At 39.4% G+C, this 25,921-nt stretch overlaps 1 protein-coding gene across 1 annotated transcript in view; it reads right to left on the bottom strand.

Moving 5' to 3' along the window:
* Positions 1-6,317: 6,317 nt before the first annotated feature.
* LOC115821728 (NACHT, LRR and PYD domains-containing protein 12-like) overlaps positions 6,318-25,921 on the bottom strand; it is a 66,851-nt gene continuing 47,247 nt past the window's right edge. The window contains exons 9-10 of the mRNA XM_030785528.1: positions 15,650-15,815; positions 6,318-6,560 (exon numbers count right to left, since the gene is read on the bottom strand). Of these exons, the coding sequence (XP_030641388.1) occupies positions 6,318-6,560; positions 15,650-15,815 (409 nt within the window). The remainder of the gene's footprint in view (positions 6,561-15,649; positions 15,816-25,921) is intronic.

Raw genomic sequence — 25,921 nt, forward strand, 5'->3', positions numbered from 1 at the left:
AACATCAGTACTGAATAATGAGAGCAGAGAAAGAGTTTGAGGAGTGTTAGTATATGACAGTGGTAGTGTAGTGAAAGAGTGTGAGGAGTGTTAGGATATGACAGTGGTAGTGTAGTGTTTGAGGAGTGTTAGTATATGACAGTGGTAGTGTAGTGAAAGAGTTTGAGGAGTGTTAGTATATGACAGTGGTAGTGTAGTGTAGTGTTTGAGGAGTGTTAGTATATGACAGTGTTAGTGTAGTGAAAGAGCTTGAGGAGTGTTAGTATATGACAGTGGTAGTGTAGTGAAAGAGTTTGAGGAGTGTTAGTATATGACAGTGGTAGTGTAGTGAAAGAGTTTGAGGAGTGTTAGTATATGACAGTGGTAGTGTAGTGAAAGAGTGTGAGGAGTGTTAGTATATGACAGTGGTAGTGAAAGAGTTTGAGGAGTGTTAGTATATGACAGTGGTAGTGTAGTGTTTGAGGAGTGTTAGTATATGACAGTGGTAGTGTAGTGAAAGAGTTTGAGGAGTGTTAGTATATGACAGTGGTAGTGTAGTGTTTGAGGAGTGTTAGTATATGACAGTGGTAGTGTAGTGTTTGAGGAGTGTTAGTATATGACAGTGGTAGTGTAGTGAAAGAGTTTGAGGAGTGTTAGGATATGACAGTGACAGTGTAGTGAAAGACTCTGACATACACATGAGATACTGGAAGGTTCCATCCACCTGGGTTTTGTTGTCCCTTTATGAAGGGATTTGATGAGAGCTCTCATGTGAGAGAGGACCTCAAGTTTTTAAATTATTGTTGCAAACTTATACAGATACCATATTGGTCTACATCGTTTGGCATATCGTATCCCTATTCCTTTTCATTATTCCTCTCTGATTTATTTAAACAGGCGTATTTCTCTAGACTATGAGTGTTGATTTATTTAGATAGGTGTATTTCTCTAGACTACAAGTGCTGATTTGTTTAGATAGGTGTATTTCTCTAGACTACAAGTGTTGATTTATTTAGATAGGTGTATATAGATAGGTGTATTTCTCTAGACTATGAGTGTTGATTTGTTTAGATAGGTGTATTTCTCTAGACTATGAGTGTTGATTTGTTTAGATAGGTGTATTTCTCTAGACTACAAGTGTTGATTTGTTTAGATAGGTGTATTTCTCTAGACTACAAGTGTTGATTTATTTAGATAGGTGTATATAGATAGGTGTATTTCTCTAGACTATGAGTGTTGATTTGTTTAGATAGGTGTATTTCTCTGGACTACAAGTGTTGATTTATTTAGATAGGTGTATATAGATAGGTGTATTTCTCTAGACTACAAGTGTTGATTTGTTTAGATAGGTGTATATAGATAGGTGTATTTCTCTAGACTATGAGTGTTGATTTGTTTAGATAGGTGTATTTCTCTAGACTATGAGTGTTGATTTGTTTAGATAGGTGTATTTCTCTAGACTACAAGTGTTGATTTGTTTAGATAGGTGTATTTCTCTAGACTACTAGTGTTGATTTGTTTAGATAGGTGTATTTCTCTAGACTACAAGTGTTGATTTATTTAGATAGGTGTATATAGATAGGTGTATTTCTCTAGACTATGAGTGTTGATTTGTTTAGATAGGTGTATTTCTCTAGACTATGAGTGTTGATTTGTTTAGATAGGTGTATTTCTCTAGACTACAAGTGTTGATTTATTTAGATAGGTGTATATAGATAGGTGTATTTCTCTAGACTACAAGTGTTGATTTGTTTAGATAGGTGTATTTCTCTAGACTACAAGTGTTGATTTATTTAGATAGGTGTATATAGATAGGTGTATTTCTCTAGACTATGAGTGTTGATTTGTTTAGATAGGTGTATTTCTCTAGACTATGAGTGTTGATTTGTTTAGATAGGTGTATTTCTCTAGACTACAAGTGTTGATTTGTTTAGATAGGTGTATTTCTCTAGACTACAAGTGTTGATTTATTTAGATAGGTGTATATAGATAGGTGTATTTCTCTAGACTATGAGTGTTGATTTGTTTAGATAGGTGTATTTCTCTAGACTACAAGTGTTGATTTATTTAGATAGGTGTATATAGATAGGTGTATTTCTCTAGACTACAAGTGTTGATTTGTTTAGATAGGTGTATTTCTCTAGACTATGAGTGTTGATTTGTTTAGATAGGTGTATTTCTCTAGACTATGAGTGTTGATTTGTTTAGATAGGTGTATTTCTCTAGACTACTAGTGTTGATTTGTTTAGATAGGTGTATTTCTCTAGAGTACAAGTGTTGATTTGTTTATTGAGGTGCTCGTTGAGTCCCAGACATTTCATGCCCTAATAGGATCTTTAGGAGAAAGAGAGATGGAGAGTGTGAGAGGAGAAGAGGAGAGAAAGAGGACGATGAGTCATGGTCTGTCAGTCTATACAGATTGAGTTTCTTTCCATCAATCAAAAACAACTAAAAGCACTCTATACTGGTTAACTGCACTAAGTCCAATAGTTCGTCACTGGTACTGGTACTGGTTAGTTTATGACAGTATGTCACAGAGCAGGGCGGGTAAACAGATACAGAACCATATATAAACCAGAACTCATCAACTCAGCTGGAATACTATATACTAAATATGTCATCACTCATACTCATCTACATCTCATAAAAAAACAGATTTATAAACAGAGAGAGAGAGAGAGAGAGAGAGAGAATTTCACGTGAAGCATCCTCTTGCATATATTAACTGTTAATTGTAACAGTCTTCTCCATTCACTCTAACATTGTTTCACATTCAGTAAATATTTTCAGGTCAACAACAATCACTGATGTGAAATAAATGACTGTGAAAATGGTTTCAATGACAGGATTGGACATTTTCATAACTCTGTCTGCTCTTCAACATGTTTCATTACAACTCAGTCATGAAACTTAGTCAACTGACACTCATCTATTACAATGCAGTCATGAAACTTAGTCAACTGACACTTAACTATTACAACTCAGTCATGAAACTTAGTCAGCTGACACTTATCTATTACAATGCAGTCATGAAACTTAGTCAGCTGACACTTATCTATGTATGAAGAGCAAGTTGGTGGAATGTGCTGGTCCTATTGCTACTACAAATAAATGACAGCTAATATGAGGATAAAAGCTCTCAGTGCCTCACTGCTATAGATGTATATAAGAGAGGACTTCAGTGACTCACTGCTATAGATGTATATAAGAGAGGATTTCAGTGACTCACTGCTATAGATGTATATAAGAGAGGACTTCAGTGACTCACTGCTATAGATGTCTATAAGAGAAGATTTCAGTGACTCACTGCTATAGATGTCTATAATAGAAGATTTCAGTGACTCACTGCTATAGATGTCTATAATAGAAGATTTCAGTGACTCACTGCTATAGATGTATATAACAGAAGATTTCAGTGACTCACTGCTACAGATGTATATAAGAGAAGCTTTCACTGACTCACTGCAGTAGATGTATATAATAGAGGATTTCAGTGACTCACTGCTATAGATGTCTATAAGAGAAGATTCCAGTGACTCACTGCTATAGATGACTATAAGAGAAGTTTTCAGTGGCTCACAGCTATAGATGTCTATAAGAGAAGATTTCAGTGACTCACTGCTATAGAAGTCTATGAGAGAAGAAACTGTAGATCTCCAGCATGGCTGTCTGTACTGACATGAACGAGAGCACAGTGTCCATGTGACTGAGGATCCAGGATTAAGAAAAATCACAGGGCTGTAATTCTTTCACCCCTTTCATTTTTAACAGTCATTTCATTGGATCTCATTGACTAACACAGTCGTTAACTTCATAATCAATCGGTGTGTTTTTCATTGTTTTTCATTAGAACTGTTTGAATTTCAAACTCCCTACGTAATTCTTTTAAACATGATTATGCTCTTCTCTGCTCTCACATGACCCATGAAAGACAGATAGACAACAGATAACAACAACTAAAAGTGAAACTATGTAACATTCTGATATGTGTCCTGTTTACAAGAGAAAAGAACTTTCAGACTATTCATACAGAAATATTACTTTACTTTTATAATACTACCATGTAGTGATAATCATTTATGTTTGTATTCATAGGGAATTTGATGAAAATCCTTTTCTGTATTGTTATGTTGGATATGTTAAAGTCTGATTCCTGAAGAGAAGGGGGGGGGGGGGGGTTGACAGCATTCCTCTGTCAGATCACCAGTGACACATCTGACGCATTTTTATCTTTTTCTCCATTGCTGAGGAATGTTGAGCATATGTCAGCTGAAGAGGACATATACACACTGTGTTTGTGTGTTTTGCATTTTTCCCTTGCTCTGTTTTAAGAACTTTGAGTAAATCTTATTAAATTATTTTTATGAATTTTATGAAAAAACAGGAGTACAACTACTTATCCTCGCTGCTTTTAAGCAGCCTCTAGGTATGAAAGCAGACAGGGCCAAAAACATTACTATGGATGTCCCGATCCGATCTCAAAGATCGGTATCAGGCGATCAAGGCATTTTTTAACTGATCCGTATCGGCTTTATTGAGCACAACCCCTAAGCCCGATCCTTTGTTTTACGTCAGCTGTCAGAGCATAATTTGTGGCCGGACCCAGCCAAAATGTCTGCAGTGTGGAAATATTTTTAACTGGGAAACAAAAGCAGTCCAACAGCCACTTGTAATGTTTGCAATGCAAGCATTTTGCGTAGGAACAGAGCTGCGTTCAATAGGCTACTACTACTACTCTGATATGGCACCTAAAAAATAAATACTCAACGGAATACAGTGAGTTCACTCAGGTAACTCAGGTAAAGGCTGCTCCGAAGCAACACACATTGGAGGATATACATTTAAAAGGAGAGGGAAATTTCCTCGCGACAGCAACAAGGCCAAAAAGATTACCGAGAGGGTAACTGAATTAGTCACTTTGGATGACCAGCCCATCGCTGTGGTATACAGAGGTGCTTTCAAATTCGGCAAACTTGAGGCAAACGTTCCAGGCGAACGGATTTTCTATTAACTTTTAAATTTTAACGTTTTTTAGGTCAGCGTAATCCGACGACATTAATCCCCAAGATTGCTAACAACATCCAAGGTGTCATTTAAAAACTGAAAACTAAAAACTAACACTTTAGCTGTATGATGTATGCGAGTCAGCCTAATAACGCCCACAGAGAGCAATGCAAGTCGCTTAACTACCGCTAAGGATTGATAACGGTAGCATACAAAGCAGAGGCTTTAAGTGAAGGTATCAAAGTAACTGACAGTTTGACAAGTTATAACTGAATTATTGAAAGAAGATGCATTAACCACTTGAATTACTGAAAGAAGATCCAATAAAATCAAACACTTACTATATTTTCTGAAGTGCGTTCAAATGTGGCAAACTGAGCCACAGGCCAAACTTACAGGCGAACGGGTTTTCTTTGAACGTTTGAATTTGAAAGGTTTTTAGGTCAGCATACTTCGGCGACATTAATCCTCTAGGCTAGTACTAACAACCAAGGTATCGTTTCAAAATTCAAATACCTAACGCTTTAGCTGTATGTGAAGTATGCGAGTTATCCTAAAGTAATGACCACCGAGAGCAACACAAACGCTTAGCTGACGCTAACTGTATATTCACACTGTGAACGACGAGAGCGTCAAAAGACGCTGAAACTTCCCCGCCAACAACGCTGTTGAACACTGTGGAAGCTCTGACGTTGATGAAATAGGTGGGTACAAGTTCCTTCGGAAAGCTTGGTTATGCAAATATTTTTTAAAGGGGCCACAAAGCAAACAAACAGGTCGAGCGGTATCTTTGTGCTGACTGACCACCAGCAGGCTATAAGTTAACCTTATGAGATGTTTTAAATGTGAAGGTGAGAAATCGATCGATGACAGAAATAAATTAACAATGCTAATTACATATTTCATAACGAAAAACACTCCTTAAAAGCTTTTTTGTTGTGTGTCTTTTGTGTTAATGCTAGGCTAAGTCAAATTCCAGCATGGAGTTTATAGGACACGTTTACTAGCCTTGGTCTTTAATTAACATAACGTTTGTGCATAACCTACATTACAGTACAACATAGGGAAACCTGCCACAGAAATAATCAGCTTCTCCTCCATTTTGCTTAGGACCAAAGGATTTGTGGGAACAATAGTTTATACTGTTGTGTTCTCTAAAACTCTCTGGAGCGGAGCACTTCCAAATTCCTATTGGTTGCCGCCAAACCGCGTCATATCTCATTACCATAAAGTTAACTGAACTTCCACTGTGTTTTGACGCCCAAACCACCCTTGCCGCGACGCTCTTCGCCGCTTAAAGACGCTGGCTCTCATTGAAAATGAATGACTTCCAGTCACTTTGACGCTCTCGCCACTCTCAGTTTGAACGTACAGTAAGGGCTGATAACGATAGCATCCGAAAAAGTGGCTTTGAGTAAAGCCTCGACAGAGGTCGGTCCATTGAGGACAGAGTCAGAGGCAGCGTCTTCCCCTCCTCCACAGAGCTCAGTCATGGCCCAACTTTTTGACCCGCTCTTTAAAACTGACCAGAGGAACCAGCCTGATTTGAAGCAGCAGTTGAAGGAGGAAGTGTACGCCTACATGACAAAGGAGTCATGTCCATTTCACTCAATGGGAGGTTCATGAGTCTGTTTTTCCTAATCTAGTCATGGTGGCAAAGTCTTATCTGGCTGTACCTGCCACCTCAGTGCCCAGCCAGAGGGTTTTACACACAGCAGGTGACGGAGTTACTGCCAACAGATCTGCCCTCACTACTGACAAACTACTGACAGATCTGCCCTCACTACTGGACAAACCTCATGTTTTTGAAGAAAACTTTGACAATAGAGTGAAGCTGGACTTTCTTTAAGAGATGCATAATGACCTTACAGTAGTCACACGTTCATCACAAATGTGACACATCGCTCCTAAAGACACAGCTTTTATTTGATCTTATATTTTATTACACTGTGTTTATTTGGTATTTTCACTCCAGGAGATGTTATTCTGTTCTGTATTGCCTTTTATTTGATCTTATATTTTATTACACTGTGTTTATTTTGTATTTTCACACCAGGAGATGTTCTTCTGTTCTGTATTGCCTTTTATTTGATCTTATATTTTATTGCACTGAGTTTATTTGGTATTTTCACACCAGGAGATGTTATTCTGTTCTGTATTGCCTTTTATTTGATCTTATATTTTATTACACTGTGTTTATTTGGTATTTTCACACCAGGAGATGTTATTCTGTTCTGTATTGGCTTTTATTTGGCATCAGCCCCAGGCCTAAGTCACTGAAACACTCCTTAATCTTATTTATTTTGTTTTATTTTCATAACGTAAGAGACGCTTTTCAGATTGGTGACCTGTTTGTTTGACATCAGCCGATAAAAAATACGGCCTATGGGAGAATGTATCCAATGGGACTCCAGTTTGTATCATAAACCAACAGATACTTATGAACAAGTCGCTGGAGTAATTCTAGTATATTCAAATATGTTTCTCTTCAACAATCTTACTAATATAATATTATTAAACATAATCAGTCTTACACTTTCTGTTGATTCTGTTGTATTTAACATTGTCTTAAACTTGTGTTTGACAGTGATGTTGGTCTGTTGTTTTCTTGTGTGTCTTTCTCGTCTCAGATGTGTCATTTCTCTGTAGTGTAGTGTGTGGAAGTGTGTGTGTGTGATAAATGTGTGTTGTCTTTATTATAAACAGTCTAATCTTATACTTTCTGTTGATTCTGTTGTATTTAACTCTGAAAAGGTGTCCGGGAGTTAAAAGGTGAAGATTCATTTGAGACCAGCACTACATCCCCTTTAATGACCACTGGTGTTAAACATACTGAGTCACTTTATCGTTTAATGAAAATCTAATCTTCAACAACAATCTCTTTCTCTTCTCTCTGTTTATGATTTGACATTTCTCCTTGGTCCTCAGTTTTCATTAAGTCCCCAGTTTGTGTGTTGATTGTGTTTGCTGCCATCTAGTGGACATGTACAATCTACCATCCAGTTCACACTGTCAGCTAGAGCAGGAACCGTCAGACATTCAGTCCTGTATGCAGATTGCTTCCAATGTGTGAGGGTCACAATGAGAAATCAACGCCAGAAATGTTTTAATACTTTTGTACTTCATGAGATCTTACTTTCTTTCTTTTTTATTGACATGTTTGTATGTAAATGTATGTGAGGATACATATACAGCAAATAACCCTTATTACAAGTAAAAAACTTGAAACACAGATGTGTGTGTGTGTGAGAGAGACAGAGAGAGAGAGAGAGAGAGAGAGAGAGAGAGAATAAGAATGTTTTATGACTGCCCAGGACTGAAAATCAGTGCCTGAGGAAACTCCGGTCAGGCAGTGAATTCACTGAGAGAAAAGGCCTGCAGAGCCCTCTATTCAATCAGAAAGAACTTCTACCAGACTGACAGTCCAATTAGAATTTGGTCAAAACTATGTGACAGTGTAATCCTGCCAGTGGATTTATATGGAGGTGAAGTATGGGCTCCACTCAGTCAGCATGACTACACTAGATGGGAGAAGCATTCAGCTGAAGCCCTGCATGAAGAATTCTGCACAACAACTCTAAACATCCAAAGAAAAACAGCAAAACAATGCATGCAGCTCTGAATTAGGACAATTCCCATTGGCTATAAACATCTAAAAAGCGCCCTCAGATTCTGGATGCATCTCAAATCAAGTCCCAAAACAACAGTTCAGTGTCATACACTTCAATCCTAAGAGCTGAACCCTGAAAAGAGTCGACTAAGTCAGCTGGTTCTGAGACTAACTAATCATCTAACACCTAACAATATCAGATCTCAGATCAGCACTGCTTCACAAACATAAATCAGAGTCAACCAAACTGTTCAACAAAATAAAACGATTTATCGGGAACATTGGAACAGCCAAAACTAAAACGCAAAACAAACTTACTTGCTGTCTGGCCCTAAAACAAGAATACAAATTGACTGAATATCTTGTAACTGTCTGAGATACGAAGCAGAGACAAGTCCTTAACAAGTACAGGCTCAGTGAGCACAACCTAGCCATTGAAAAAGGCAGGCCTAAAACATTCTGCATGCCAAAAGAGCTGAGAATATGTGGTCACTGTATGACAGGTGAGGTTGAAACTGAGGTGCACTTCCTTCAAAAAATGCCAGAAATATGAAAACATTCGAGAAAAATATTTTAAGAAATTCAAAAAAGATTTTCCCAGTTACCTAAATCTTGAGGAGACAGACAAATTGTCAGTAGTCCTAAGGAAGAGACCAACAGCACATATTGCCCCAAAATATGTGTCTGAATGTCATACACTGAGGGACAGTGAGTGACAAAACCATACATCACCACACTACAGTTTACAAACACACACTCACACACAGACACACAGTCACAGTAACATACATACATACATACATCAACACACAACACTACAGTTTACAAACACACACACACACACGCACACACTGCATGCATTACAATTTTTTTTTACAATTGCTTAAGCACAATTTTGAAAACAGGGCTCATTTTGTCAAAACACTACACACAATTCACTCAACCACACACACAAGTAGCAGAACACCTCAGATCTTTTGCAAAATGAAACATTTCATTCAAAACTATACAATAATTTATAAAAACCCAGCTTTGTGACCGTATGGCACACGCATGGTTCATACGATCCAATTCTGTTTGAAACATTTACATACTGCTGTGCTCAGTCTAAAAGACTTGTAACATTTCTGCTTTTCTTATGGTATAGCCTGGTTAGATTTTTTTCAGAGATATTGTTAGAGTAAATTACATGAATATATTGAACAAACACAACACACAAGACCAGTACTGCACACTGATGAAAATATTTATTTCTCTCCACATTGAACATCAATACATCCATGCTTTTCCAAAGGTTGCGTTTCACACTAGAAATCAGAACAGAACATATTCTAATTAGAATATAGTACATTCCATAAACACTGTAAAAACATTTGGAGACAAAAAAGAAAACTTGAATTACCTGTAAAAAAAATAATTAAAAAATAAAATTAAAAAAACCATTAGCATAATCTCTCCGCCGAGCTGGATCTTCATCCACATCACAGGCTGTGTCCTCTCTGGCAAGACAGCAAGGGAAGAGTCTTCTTGAATGGTGAATCCATCCCTGCACAGAAGCTGCATCAATTTGGTCACAGGCCTCCTCCATGGCTTGAATGAGGGGTATCCTAACATTGGGTTGGAGATCGTAAACCATCCACTGCCATGCCGCAAAAAACTCTTCAATGATGTTAAGGAAGGCAGAGTATAGGCGCTTTCGGACCGCACAGTTCTAGGGTCTCATTTGATAGGAACTACCCCTTGGGAGCTTCCCGCCAGTAGGAACGCTGAAGTGACGTAAGCCGGCCAACGGTATAGCAGCTAAGAGCTGTTGTTTACGTCTAACCATGGATAGCTGCACATTTTTAAGTACAAATTTTATGACTTTTAAGACATTTTAAATGCCTCCAAAAGCGAAAAAAATACCATTACTGCGGCAAAAGAAATCGACAAACAAGACTACAGTATACACAATTAACCAGTTTTATTGAATTTGAATGACAGAAATATTGAGTGCACATTAGACATATAACTGCCTTCTCATTAACGAAAATAAAACTGTATGGCGACAGACCCTGTCCAATGGAAAAAAAAAATGTCCCCCTGCATTTATGCATTTACCACCGCAATGGCAGTGAATGACTCGGTGGACATAGTAGTTTTCGGGTGCTAGCATAGCGCTTGTGCCTGACGCTTGCTCGTAGCATCGAGTTTTCTTTTTTGTTTTTGTTTTTTCCGTTTTCCCCGCCGCAGCCCTCAAATCGTAAGCTGGACAAACACATTCTTATTTTAGGTTAAAATTTGGATCACAGCCACACAAGCGGACACACAAGCACCTACCGAAGCGGAGTGTACGCTACCTCTTCAATGTAAAAATATACATTGGACGTTGCAGAAATGGTCATTGTTGGGAGATATAAAATACCGGTAAAATAAAACATAAAAACCATGTCTCCCCTCCTACAATTCCAGACATTCTTGGACACGAATATCAAAAACTAAATGTAATACGTTCCAAGACTTTATATTTCGTACTGATCTTTAAAAATGGCGGTTGCAATCATTGTATACCTGCGTCTGGACCAATGGCTGTACACCTACGTCACAAGGTTCCTACTGCCCTGTGAAAGTACCTACCCTGAAGTAGGAGCTAAAAAAGCCCCTCAAAATGGAGTTCTTAGAACTATAATCTTTCTAAGTTCCTGCGGTGCGAACACGTGAAAAAGGGGGTACTTTCTCCAACAGTTCTAAGAACTATGGAAAAGTTCCTCCGGTGCGAAAGCGCCTTATGGTGGGAGCTATTGAAATGAAAATTGTGGATCCTGATGAAATCAGTTTTGGACCAGAGCAGATCGGTGGAAAGAGACATTGTCCCAGATGACAATGTATCTCATCTGCTCTGCATCCGTTTGGTCTTCTGCGGTGACGATATTGTGCAGTCTGTCTAAAAATGTGAGAACATGGGCCGTGTTGTAAGGTCCCAAGTTGGCATGGCGGTGGAGGACCCCGCCATGTAGTCTGATTAGTCTACATGTAAAATGTCACAGGACAGTGTACACGGCACTGTTTTACAGTAAACATGGAATGCAGTGAATGGGTAAGAGTACAGCTAGTGCATATACAGTAGAAGGCTTTATTGTACAGATTTTACTGCACTGTAGACAATAGAGAAAAGGTTTTTTTTTTTTTTTTTTTTACCTGTGCTCTTGTCGAAATGTCCGAATTACCGTTGCAACAGTACATCTGCTGAAGTTGGGATGAACTCTTTGTCCAGCTCAATGTCAAACCGTGGTTTATGACGTGGTCGACCAATGTTGCTGGAATCTCATCAGATAAATTTGGTCCTCATCTTCTTTGTCCACATCCTTCTCCAGGTCCACCTCTTCCTCTTCATCTTCCTCCTCCTCTTCCTCCATGAGCTCCCCCTCTCATCTTCACTCTCCCTCTTCCTCTTCCTCATCCTCACTCTTCCTCTCCCTACCCCTCTTCCTCAATGGGCTCCCCCTCTCATCCTCACTCTTCCTCTCCCTACCCCTCTTCCTCAATGGGCTCCCCCTCTCATCCTCACTCTTCTTCTTCCTCATCCTTCCTCTTCCTCTTCCTCTACCTCGCACTGCAACGCTGCCTTCCATTTTGTTGAAGACAAGGAAGCTCACCTGTTGCCTTTTTTACACTGCTTATGCCTGATTAGTGAGCTTACAATGAACTATCCAAGTGTCTGTATTCCTGACGGCCGTGTTTGATCAACTGGCACCTAAGTGTGGTATTTTGAAGGGCAAAGAAGTGACATCATGTTAAATTTCTGCGTCTAATGTAGAGAATCGTGTTTAGTGTTTTGCAAAACAAAGTGTGAGGCTGAGAATGTGCTTATAGTTGTGCAGATCTGGGCTGAGGTTTTGCTCCTTGAGTGTCAGGTTTCACTAACTGTGTGTTATTTTTCATTTTACTGTGTAAGCAATCGTAAAAAACTGAAATACACACACACACACAGTGACATGCATACATGCATGCATACACACACATATACACACACAGACATGCACACACACACACACACACACACACACACACACACACACACACTCAGAATCAACTCAATGCTTTCTTTGTTACTGTTGATTGTTGATAAGTTGTTATTATAGTACTATTAGTATGTTGTCATTATTGCAGTTTATGTGTATGTATATAGGTACATTGTTCTGTTATTCTTCTCTCTGTGTGTTATTTGATGTTCCACGTCTCTTGATAGAGACAGAGAGACAGTGTATGGGTGTGTGTGTGGGTGAGGGGGGGAGAGAGAGAGAGAAAGAGAGAGAGTAAGAGAGAGGAGTGTGTGAGTTTGTGAGAAAGAGAGAGAGAGAGAAAGAGAGAGAGTGTGTGTGCTCAGAATCAGGAACACTTTCAATATTTTTATATGTAATGATATTTTATTTGTCTTTCTCTCTGACATGCACATGTTTATACTGTATTTGTAACAAAATAAAAACAAATACACAAAAATAAATAGACAAGAATTTCTGGGAAATCAAAACAAAACAAAACAAATCTCTACAAAACTTTGTAAATTAATAAATAACTGTTTATTGTTACAGTCACAGATTTCTGATACATCAGTAAAACTCTGACTGTACTTCATACACACACGTTGGTGTTTGTATTTGTGAGTGTGTGTATGTATGTGTGTGTGTCTAAGTAGAAGTGTAAGTAAATGTAAATGATACATATGAACATTGTGTGCGCATGTGAAAAAGAGAAAAAGAATGTGTTTGTGTGTGTGTGTGTGTGTATTTCAGAGTGTCTGTGTGTTTATTTATTTTATCTGACACAGAGACACTGAAGAGTCATAATAAACATAAAACCCTGCATAGAGGGGTTCAGTGAATGTGCAGTGGAATGTGTGTATGTGTGTGAGTGTGTGTGTGTCAGAGGAGATGCTGTAGAAGGACACAGTTCCAGACGACCAGTCCAGATACACTCCTATTCTGTGTGTGTGTGAAGGGTGGTGAGGTATGTCAGTTCTCTGTTTATTGTGACAGGCAGTGTAACTGTTATCAGAGCATCTCAGTTTCCAGGACTTTTCATTGCTTCCAAACTCACAATCATCACCCAGTCCTTTCCTCCTGATTCCTTTATATGTCACTGATATTTCAGCCTCTCCACTCCTCTCAGTCTCCCAGTAACAGCGTCCAGTCAGACTCTCTCTACACATGACCTGACACCAACCACCAAATCTCTCTGGATGATCAGGATACGACTGATACTCTCTCACACGTGTCACCTTTCTGTTCCCCTCAGACAGAGAGAGTTCTCTGTTTACTGTGTTTGGGTCCAGTGTGAGATCACAGGCATCTACAGAGAAGAAGAGAAATTAGAGGAGAAAACATATCACACACTCTCAACTCTACTTGTGTATGTGAGTGTGTGCTTTTATACTAAATGTATAGCATTATATTATTATATGAGTATTATATTATTAAATATTATATTTATTTGATAATAAATCTCAGGTAAGATGGTGTCGTCTGTCTTTCTGTCTCTCGTCCTGTCTTTAGTGTGTGTTACAGATTCTCTCACTCCGTCTCTTTTTATGGGATTTGGGGTAATGGTTTGGGGGGAACTAGGGGTGTAAATATGGGGTATTTTTGTGCAAAGTTTGTGTGTGTGTGTGTGTGTGTGTGCGTGTACTCACATTTTATAAATCCTGGTTTGTTCATCAATTCTCCACCATGGTCCACACTACAAAAACACACAACAGACAGTGGATGAGTCTCACACATAAACACACACACAAACACACACACACACAGACACACACACACACACACACACACACACACATGCACAAAACACACGGTACTGACTTAAGTCGACACTGTTGGTTCATCTGTGTGGAGAGACGCTTCACTCCTGAGTCTCCTGGGTGATTGTAGCTCAGATCCAGTTCTCTCAGGTGTGAGGGGTTTGAACCTAGAGCTGAAGCCAGAGAAGAACAACCTTCCTCTGTCACTAAACAACCAGACAACCTACAGAGAGAGAGAGAGAGAGAGAGAGAGAGAGAGAGAATATCAACTTGCCATCTGGTTTGTGAAGTTTAATTCATTATGAAGGTTCCACTCAGTTTTACCATAAATGTTGACTTTGCTAAACTATCACATTGACTGAAGTCACAGACCACTTAATGACATTAGCTGTACAGATACTGGGGGAAATTGATCTACTTTTATGATCAGTATGTCTCACACACAACAGTACTTTAATGAGCATACTATAGGTCAACCTGGTCTCATTTTAATATGAACATATATATTTAAATTCCTGGCCAACACTGACCTCAGTATGTCCAGTTTACAGTGTGGATTCTTCAGTCCCACACAGAGAAACGTCACTCCTGAATCCTGAAGGTTATTGTTACTCAGGTCCAGTTCTCTCAGGGGACAGTTTACTGACTGTAGAACTGAGGCTACAGCTTCACAGGACTGTTCAGTGAGTTTACAGAGAGCAAGTCTAGGGAGAAAGAGAAAGAGAGAGAGAGAGAGAGGAAGAGAAAGAAAAACAAGTTTTAGCCCAGTGAGGTTTAGTTGAACAGAATTTTCCATATGAGACCAAACTCCTGTTAAGAGTCAGAACATCTTCCTGTCTTGCAATAAACGCTGTCACATAATCAGTGTCTGCTGATAAAACATGTTTAGTTTCAAGTTTTCAAGTTTATTTAAAGCTAAATATCACCGTTTACAGTCTCAAAGGGCTTTGCATGCCCACAGGTTTACAACAAACAACATGATGACCCCCCCCCCTCCCCCCGCCTTAATCCACATAGCGGGGCAAGAAAAAAATCCCCCCAAAAAACCCAGGTGTAACAGAGGAAAAATAGAATAAATCTTGAGAAGGGCCACAGAGAGAGGAGACCCCATCATGGCCAGACAGTCTCCTGCTATTGGAATAGTCTCCTGCTGTTGGAAACCCCATAAGGTCCCATCTCAGTTTCCACTGAAGAGACTCAATAGTGGGGCTGTATAACTGCCCTGAGAGTGGATAACCTGCCATTTTTCAGTTCCTGACTAATACTGACCTCAGTATCTCCGGTTTACAGTGTGGATTCTTCAGTCCCTCACAGAGAAACTTCACTCCTGAATCCTGAAGGTCATTGTTACTCAGGTCCAGTTCTCTCAGGGGACAGTTTACTGACTGTAGAACTGAGGCTACAGATGAACAAGACTGTTCAGTGAGATTACAACCAGCAAGTCTGGAGAGAGAGAGAGAGAGAGAGAGAGAAAGAGAGAGACAGAACATAAGCATTCATTCATTTAAAAGCTAAAAATTTGTACTGATAGATTTTGACTAAAAGGTGTGAAATGTTGCGAAAAATCTGCGTAAATTCCTCAAACACGCAGTGTTATATTTTTGGGCACCAGACAAGTGCAATTTATAATTAACTGTAAATTGTAAACTGGATAGATTAATGAATATTTAAATAACAAATAAGTGATCGAAAAGGATATTTACAAAACTTTCAGTCAGATTCATATTTAAAGGGCTAGCCATGTTCCACACAAAACGAAAGCAAGACAGACACCCTGTTTACTGGCCAACTCATTAGCCATAAAAATATCAAAAGCACAGCTGGTGAATTTGGTGACAAGAATGGTTACTTGAACAAGAATAAGCTCAAATTTACTGCTTAAAATTAAAGGCATTTTCATTTACCATTGAACAAGTTTTCCTAAATGTTGAGTTGTATTCTGTCAAATCGAAGAGAAACATTTCAACATTTCAAGTGACCGTCGCCACTGTACTGAGGAGTCCAAAGAAATGTCCAAAAGAAACAAACATAAGTGCATTTCTCTCTTCTTTTAAATGTTAAGTGTCAGTCCAACTATTCACCTCAAATTCCATTTCAGATGGACTATGTCAGTGTCCTGTTTCATGATTTTTTTTCTCTTTTCTTTTACAGAGTCTGTCAGGTGGTTTGACAGTGTGTGTGGATCTTCTCAACACAGGTTAGTATGTTTGTTCAGCTGGACCAGCGTTGTCTTGCAGTGGTGCTGGTTCTGATGTAACATTGTAAACTGGATCAGATGATGAATCACAGACTGTATCTCCTCCATTAGTCTACTCCTGCAGAGTCTCTCTCGTTTTCAGAAGACTCTGACGATTCCTCCTAAGGGTTTGTCCATCCTCTGTCCTGACTGTGTAAGATCTTGGACCTACTTCCTTTAGAACAGTGTCTTTCTTCTTCCAGGTGTTTGAATCTTCAACTCTCACAGTGTCATGGACTGAAAGTCACCATTTGCTTTTTGCCTCTTTTTCATGCACTTGTGTTTTTATTTGTTTGTTTGTTTGTTTTGAGACACGATGCGTAATTTGTGACCCAAAAAGTTCAGCAAGAGACACACCATGTTCTACAGGTGAAGCTCGGTAACTTAACAGAGCTAAATAAGGATCTGATTTACTGTCTGTCACCTCCTTAAGCAGCTGTTTGACAATATGAACTCCTTTCTCAGCTCTGCCATTTGACTGAACATAAAGCAGACTTGAATGTACATATTAAAAGTTGTAGTGTTCTGCAAGGTTCGTCTTAAGATTGGTTATGACCCTCTGCAGAGGGTTTCATCCACACTCACTTTTGATTTGAGCCGTACACGTAGCTGTGGACTTTCTCAACCCCATACACTAACCCTAGACATTCTCTCTCAGTCTGAGCATAGTGGCTCTCAGACTGACTCATCATCCTGTAGTTAGATTGGTATTCAGTCTCTCCCATTCTTGCTCCTGATTCTCAGTCCACTTGAACTCACTTGTAATAGCTCTCTCAGGTAAACTGTTTGTGAAGACAGGTTCAGTCTGAATTTTCCTTTGAAATTGATCATCCCCATTGCACGTACTACAAACTTTTTCTTTGTGGGTTTGGCCGTGTTGAGGATCCTTTGCACCTTGCTCTTGTCTGGCTCCACACCTTCTCCTGAAAGCTTGTCACCAAAAAACATGATTTCTCTAACAGCAAACTGACATTTTGCTTTGTTCAGCTGTAACCCATGTCTCTGGATACTGTGAAGCACTTTGGTGAGTCTTTCATTGTGCTTCTTCAATGTGGACTCCATAGAACAATGTCATCTACCTAAACACACACACACCGCATAACACAATGTTGTCTACATAAACACAAACATTGTCTATGCACTCAACTATATGCCCCATGACACAGTGAAATATTTCAGGAGTGGAGGAAATTTCAAACGGCAGTCCCTTCCAAAACAGAAAACGCCCAAACATAGTGCTAAATGTTCACTACTTTGTGCTGTACTTTGTGTTCTTCCCTTGTAGGAATTTGATCATGTTTGCATTAGGTTTGATGTTTACATTTAAATCTTTTGGGTCCATGCACATGTGGAGATCACCATTTGCTTTTTGACACAGACCATTGAATTCACCCATTCTGTGGGCTCTTCCACTTTCTTTATCACTCCTAGAGATACCATTCTGTCTAACTCTTTCTTTAGACAATCTCTAAGTGGCTCTGGGACCCTCCTGGGAGCATGGACTACTGGCCGCATATTGTCCTTCAATAATATCTTATATGTGAATGCTAGAGTACCAAACCCTTTAAAGACATCTGGAAATCTCTGCACAATTACACCTACACTGTAGCTCTGATCAAGCCGTTTTAACTGGGTCTATATTCTCACAGGTCTCATCACCCTAAAGTCAGTCATGCCCATCTGGCACCACAACAAACATAAGGTGATCTTCTCTCTCCTTTACTTTAACTCTGAGTCTGTATGCGCCCTTAGAGCAGCCCTTTTATAGTCAGAAATCACCAAAAAGTGTTATCTTTTGGGTAGCATATACATCTTTTCACCGACACCATCACTTTCTCATGTTACTTTTGTTTTCTGATTTTACATGTATAGGATCAGCAAATCATTAAGTAAGAAAACTTCAGACAGATAATCTTAAAGGATACGCTTGACACTGACCAACGGTTAGTGCTACATTCACAAAATAGTTTATTTTCGTGAACGGCTGAATGGTGCGTCACTTTAAATGTTGCTGCCGCAAAGAATTGTGGGACAACATTACCTCCTTTCCTTTCGTAAAGTATGGTCCATTGTATCCTATGTCTCTCTGCAGAGGAACAAAGAAATGATGAAGTGGGATATTTGTACCGAACTTCTGGCTTTGTCTGGCAACTGTGACTTTAACTTCAATTGGTTAATTATGTAACGCACACAGTATTCGATGGAAGAAAAGGCAGCCGGATCCCTTTTCGTTTCCTAAAACGTCGACGAACTAAATCAAGAACCCTTCAAGATCATCGGACTAGCAACGGAGCCCCGAAGATCTTCAAGTGACAAGGAAAAGAACTTCTCCCTGGACCTGCGCATTGCACATCAGGCCGCCAAAGACGCACCTTCGGTCGCCACGCAATGAGCTATTCAAAGTAAGGCTGGCATCTGGGCATACTTTAGTCTTAAGAGTATATGCAGTTAACGTGAGGGAAGTGTTGTTATTTGAATTCTGTTATGATTTAAATGTACACAGTGTTTCATGCACAATTCGATTGCCGCTTGTTATTTTCTTTCATTTGTGACTTCTAAAGGATAGAACTTGCATGTGTTCTTTCTCTCTCTCTAACTCCCTTTGTCTGATCACACACTTCAACTTTGGGATTACAGTGTGAGTTAAGGATTTGGTAGAGTTGTTGGGTTTAGGGCCTACTTGAGACTAGAGGCGCTTTCACACTGGAACTTTTCCATAGTTCTTAGAACTGTTGGAGAAAGTACCTCCTTTTTCGCGTATTCGCACAGCAGGAACTTAGAACGATCATAGTTCTTAGAACACCGTTTTGAGGGGCTTTTTTAGCTCCTACTACAGGGTAGGTACTTTTGCAGCGCAATAGGAACCTTGTGACGTAGATGTACAGCCATTGGTCCAGACGCAGGTATACGATGATTGCAATCGCCATTTTTAAAGATCCGTGCAAAATATAAAGTCTTAGAACATATTACATTTAGTTTTTGATATCCATGTCTGAAAATGTCTTAAAATGTCTGGAATTGTAGGAGGGGAAACATGGTTTTTATGTTTTATTTTACCGGTATTTTATATCCCTCAACAATGACCATTTTTGCAACGTCCAATGTATATTTGTACAAGGGGTAGCATACACTCCACTTCAGTAGGTGCTTGTGTGTCCGCTTGTGTGGCTGTGATCTGCATTATACCTAAAATAAGAATGTGTTCATCCAGCTTACGATTTGAGGGCTGCGGCGGGGAAAAAACAAAACAAAACACGCTGCTGTGAGCAAGCGTCAGGCACAAGCGCTATGCTAGCACCCGAAAACTACTATGCCCATCGAGTCATTCACTGCTACTGCGGTGGTAAATGCATAAATGCAGGGGGACATTTGTTTTCCATTGGACTTTTTCCACTGGCCATATAATTTTATTTTCGTTAATGAGAAGGCAGTTATATGTTATCTAATGTGCACTCAATATTTCTGTCATTCAAATTCAATAAAATTCATTAATTGTGTATAGTGTATTCTGGTTTGTCGATTTCTTTTGCCGCAGTAATGGTATTTTTTTCCTTTTGGAGGTATTTAAAAGGTCTTAAAAGTCATTAAGGTTGTACTTAAAAATGTGCAGCTATCCTGGTTAGTCGTAAACAACAGCTCTTAGCTGCTATACCGTTGGACGGCTTACGTCACTTCAGCGTTCCTACTGGCGGTGCGAATGCAAACAGAAAAAAGGCCCTAGAACGTATGTAGTTCTAGGGGGAAGCTCCCCAGGGGCTAGTTCCTATCAAATGAGACCCTAGAACTGTTCGGTCCGAAAGCTCTCAAGTTGGAGATCCTTTGTTTCTCTCTCTCATATGCGCTTCTCGTTGCCCATCCCCACTCTAGTTGGTGCCTAGCACACACGCTTGCGCACTACATCCTCATATCACGCATACCTCTTGCCTGTGCGCCTGCGAACAGCCTCTCTCCCTCGCTCCTCCTCCTCTTTTCTGTGCGCCTGAGCACAGCCTCTCTCCAAAGAACTCCTCCCTCTCTCTTCAGTGCGCAGCTGGGCACACACCCACATACACGCATGCATCTCTGCTCTTACACTCATTCAGTCTTACTCTGAATACTTGTACACAGCCTCACTACCATCATATTACCATGTGTGCCTTCATCATTCTATTTGCTGCTGATTATTGATTGTACCATATCAGTATTAGTTTGCCAAGTAGTGTTATGTTAATAAATAGTATCTTTGGAATAAACAGTTGTCCTGTCTGTTTCTGCTGCAATATTCCTTGAATGCCAACCTCTGCCATCAAAGTACTCCCAATTGCCTTCATCAGTCTAGTTGTTCATGACTGTTAGATTTAGTAGTGTAAGGCAATATATTAGTACTGCAATAAGCACAGTGTTACAACAAGATCGTTCTATTAATTTTAGTAGTTTAATTATAAAGTATTAAAAACCAAAATTAATGGTTAATAACTTTATGAGATTTATATGAGACTGATTTGATAATGCTATCACACCTACATGTTTTGGTGCCCCAGAGTTAGGATTGCTATTGTACCTACATTACACTGGACTCATGACTGGATGAATGTGACGTCATTGATCTCCATGGTCATGGTCAAATCAAAATCAAGTACACAATGAATAGCTGGAAAATAACATGATTTGACTGGCTGTAGCCTAGCTCCTATTAGACTGTCTGTCTGTCTCTCATCTCCTCATTCTCCCACCACACAAGGAAAGAAAAGAAACAAACAGAAATCAAAAACAGGGACAGACTCATGTCCTTGGAAAATGTCCTTTCATTGTGAACATGTTCTTACACTCCCACACTCCCAGCATCCAATCAGAGAGAGAGAGAAGATAATATTCACACACTGATACAAATGTCTCTGTGACCTGTCTATAAGCATCAGTTTTGTCTAGACTGTCCAAATGTTTGTTTTGTTTGGAAAAAAATTATATGAGGAGAATGACTTGAAAAAATTATCAACGAGTTGCTCCATCAGAATTACTGACCTCAGTGTTTCCAGTTTCCAGTTTGGATTCTTTAGTGCAGCACAGAGCATCGTCACTCCTGAATCCTGAAGACCAGTGCTTCTCAGGTCCAATTCTCTCAGAGGGCAGTTCACTGACTTCAGAGCTGAGGCAATAGTTTCACAGGACTGCTGAGTGAGGTAATAGTCTCTCAGTCTACACAGGGAGAAGGAAAACAAAACACTGACTTTTTAAAGGAGAAAATTGTCCTGCAAATCACTTCTAGGGCTGGACTTTGGTGACATTTTATCATGACATTATTAAAAATGTTAATCCAGACAAATGATTGTTTTACTGAAATTTAGATGTTATAACCATCGTCCACATTCAAATACTGAAATGTTGCATTTGTAGCTGCTCTATAAATATAGCATTTCCCAGGATGCACCTGAAATATATACAATACTATATTATTCACTCAGTGTTAAAAACATCACTTCTGATGAGTAGAATAATAACAGTGTGTATTATTTCTTTCAGATTGATCACTGTTTCCCATTCAGAATATGTTAAATCAAATCAGCTTTAATTAGGCTTTCATCAAAGTATCATTATCCCTTTGTAACTGGGTGTATAGATGAATTATTGTAATCAAATTCATTACATTGTATGTATTCCACTCTTTAGAAAAAAAGGAAAACTGAAAACTCACAGAGCTTTTCTGCAGCACCTCACAGCTGGGAGCAGTCTCCTATGACCCTCATCTGATGTGTTGTATTTCCTCAGGTCAAACTCATCCAGCACCTCCTCTGACATCAGAAACATGTAGGCCAGTGCTGTGCAGTGTGCAAGTGAGAGTTCAGTTCTGGAATTTCCAGACTTGACAAAAGCTTGAACATCTTCATGGAGAGAGCCATCATTCATTTCAGTCAGGCAGTGCAGTAGATTGATCCATCTCTCAGGTGGGACACCATCTTTATCTAACCCTTTGATGTAACGGCTAATTTTCTTGATACTCTTTTGGTTGTTCTGTGTGTGTGTCAGCAGGCCTTGTAGGAGTTTCTGGTTGGACTCCAGTGAGATGCCATGAAGGAAGCGGACAAACAGATCGAGATGTCCATCCTTACTCTCCAAAGATTTATCCACAGCTTTCTTCAGCAACACATGCAAGGGAAAATTCTCTGGCACAGGTCTGGTCTTTTTCTTCAGAAAATACTCTAGTGCCTCCATGTTCTTGTTTACACAGCAGTAAAACACATAGAGAGCAGCAAAGAACTCTTGAACACTCAGATGCACAAAGCAGTAGACCTTCTTCTGACGAAGCACAGATTCCTCCTTGAAGATCTCAGTACAAATCCCAGAGTACACTGTGGCCTCACTCACATCAATGCCACATTCTCTCAGATCCTCTTCATAAAACATGATATTGCCCCTCAGCAACTGATTAAAAGCCAGTTTAGCAAGTTTCAGAAAGATCTCCTTGCTTGATTCCAGAAGAGTCTTTGAGTCTGTCACAACTTTCTCCTCATATTTCTGCTTCTTCATTTTAGTCTGAATGAGCAGGAAGTGTGTGTACATCTCAGTCAGAGTTTTAGGGATCTCTTTTACATTGTCTTGACGTAGCATTTCCTGAAGCACAGTGGCTGAAATCCAACAGAACACCGGGATGTGACACATGATGTGGAGACTCACTGATGTCTTGATGTGTGAGATGATTCTGTTGGCTTGACTCTCATCACTGACTCTTTTTCTGAAGTATTCCTCTTTCTGTAAATCTTTAAATCCAACTATTTCTGTCACACGACTGATGAACTGAGAGGGGATCTGACTGGCTGCTGCTGGTCTGGAGGTTATCCAGATGAGTGCAGAGGGAAGAAGATTTCCTTGAATGAGGTTTGTTATCAGTATATTCACTGATGATGTTGTGGTCACATCACACAGCCTCTCCGAAAAATTCAAATGAAGTCGACTCTCATCTAAACCATCAAAGATGAACAGCATTTTACAGTTATTATATTTCTTTGGATCCAAGTCTTTCAGCTCTGGGTGAAACTCTAGCAGGAGTCCATGAAGACTGAACTGATCATCTTTAACCAAGTTCAGTTCTCGGAAAGGAAGAACCAACACAAAATCAATGTCCTGATTGGTCCTTCCTTCTGCCCAGTCCAGAATGAACTTCTGCACAGAGACTGTTTTTCCAATTCCAGCAATGCCCTTGGTGAGTACAGTTCTGATTTCTGGCTTTTGTCTGTCCCCTTCAGGTAACTCACTAGACAAAGCTTTGTTGACCTCTCTAGTTTGGGTGGTTGATAAGGGTTTGAAGATGTCATTGCAGCTGATTGGTTTGTCTTGAGAAACCCATTTCCTGGATGCTGTTTCAATCTGTAAAACCTCATGTTTCTCATTCACTCCTTCACTCTCTCCCTCTGTGATGTAGAGCTCTGTGTAAATGCTGTTGAGGAGGGTTTGGTTTTCTTTCAGTGCGACACCTTCATATAAGCACTCATACTTCTTTTTCAGGGTGGTTTTATGACCCTCAGTGATTCTCAGCATGACATCATCTGATTCAGACATGGACGTGTTATGTTGGACATTTTGGCAACACCCAGACTGATCTTCAGTCAGATCTGTCTCCACACTGCAGAGAGAGAGAGAGAGAGAGAGACATTAGTTAGAAGTACCTGCTGACACAGGCCACACCCAGACTGATCCTGGATCAGACTTGAGTTTCCATATTTGACAGATACTTTCTTTTTGAGACATATGACTTCATCAAGGCTGGCAGGCTGAACCCTTCTCATCAGCCTTGTACTTGAGTTTAGGGCTCATATACAGTTGGGATGATAGTGATGAAGTGTAACAATAATGATTGACAGCTGGTGAAGAATCCCCACTACACAGTGTTTAATCATTCAGAGAGTGGAGCTGATTGAACAGAGGGGAATGGGAGAGTTTCACTAATGGAAACTAAACAGGACAAACAAACTGTATGTACATGTCTCTGTTTTTATTTCTAACTCATATCAGACAATATAACATTTACAGAGGAAACCAATGAGACTATTAATAATGGATATATGTGAGTGGTTATGAATAGTTGGACTGATCAGACAGGACTCCTTCCCTTTGACTTTCTTTAAACATGACTAATGTACTGTCACTTTACACTTTGTCTGTTTTTAAACTGATACATTTAAACTGAAATGTACTTTGTTTCATGATGGACAATAAAGCAGTTTTGTCACTGACACACTTAAGCAAAGAAAATGAATTTTGATCGTTTTTTTCCGTCACTTAAAACACTAAATTATCCAAATAATTGTTATTTAAATCTTTCTCCACAGTTTAGTGTGAACTGTGTCCTTGTTGGATGAGAATGATTTGAATGGTGTGTACTGAGTGTGTACTGATGTCTGGGAGAATTGAGCAGGTAAGACAGTGTATAATATACAGCATATCATATGTCATAAACACTGGTCAATGTGACAGAGTGACAATAAGGAATCATCTGCTGAAAAATCATCTGAAAATCATTGAAGAGTTTACAGGTAAAGTGACTGAATCAGTGTGTGACATTTCCTGTTGTTTGGTGACCTCTTCATTTAATCATATCAATGTTTGGTTTCATAACAGCCAAGAACTACAACATATGAACAGCATTTTGTTTGTGTTTTAGTTTCACTCTCTTTGATTCCAAATATCTGAATGAAAATATCCACACATCTCACTGTAACCTGTGTGATCTCTCTTTAGCTGTGTTTATACACACTGACAATATCAGTATGAATCTATTATACACAGTGTTAATATCAATTTATATTATACATATAGTTAATACAGTATAAATACAATCACTAACTGTGACTCAGAGGGGACTGGTTCTCTGCTGAAGTCTGGAGGTTTACGTAGGGATCTGTCACTCTTCATAGACACACAGCTGGGTACTGGAGATCCTGGTCTCTGTGTCCTGTAGTCAATAGGATCCTCCTCCTCACACTGTCCAGACTGACTCATTCTACAGACAGTGTTCTTCTCCTCTCTGTCCCCACAGTCAATCCTTTCAGTTTTCTCCACTCTCACAATGTCCAGTCTGTGGACACAGAGAGTGAAACTGTTTTGGTCCTTTGTACACACACACACACACACACACACACACACACAGAGTCATAAACAGGAGTGTGTATGGAGACCAAATACACAGTGTGTGGTGTCCATGTTGATTTGTTTGTTTCTGTTCAGATTCACTCCTATGTCTTAAAAACGGAACTTCCCAATAAACTCCTCATCTGTCAGGTATAACAGTTACTCTCTTTATGTTACTGAAATAAATTAAGAGTGTGTGTGTGTTTAATTA

Source organism: Chanos chanos, chromosome 9 (genome assembly GCF_902362185.1).
Source record: "Chanos chanos chromosome 9, fChaCha1.1, whole genome shotgun sequence".
Classification (NCBI taxonomy): domain Eukaryota; kingdom Metazoa; phylum Chordata; class Actinopteri; order Gonorynchiformes; family Chanidae; genus Chanos; species Chanos chanos.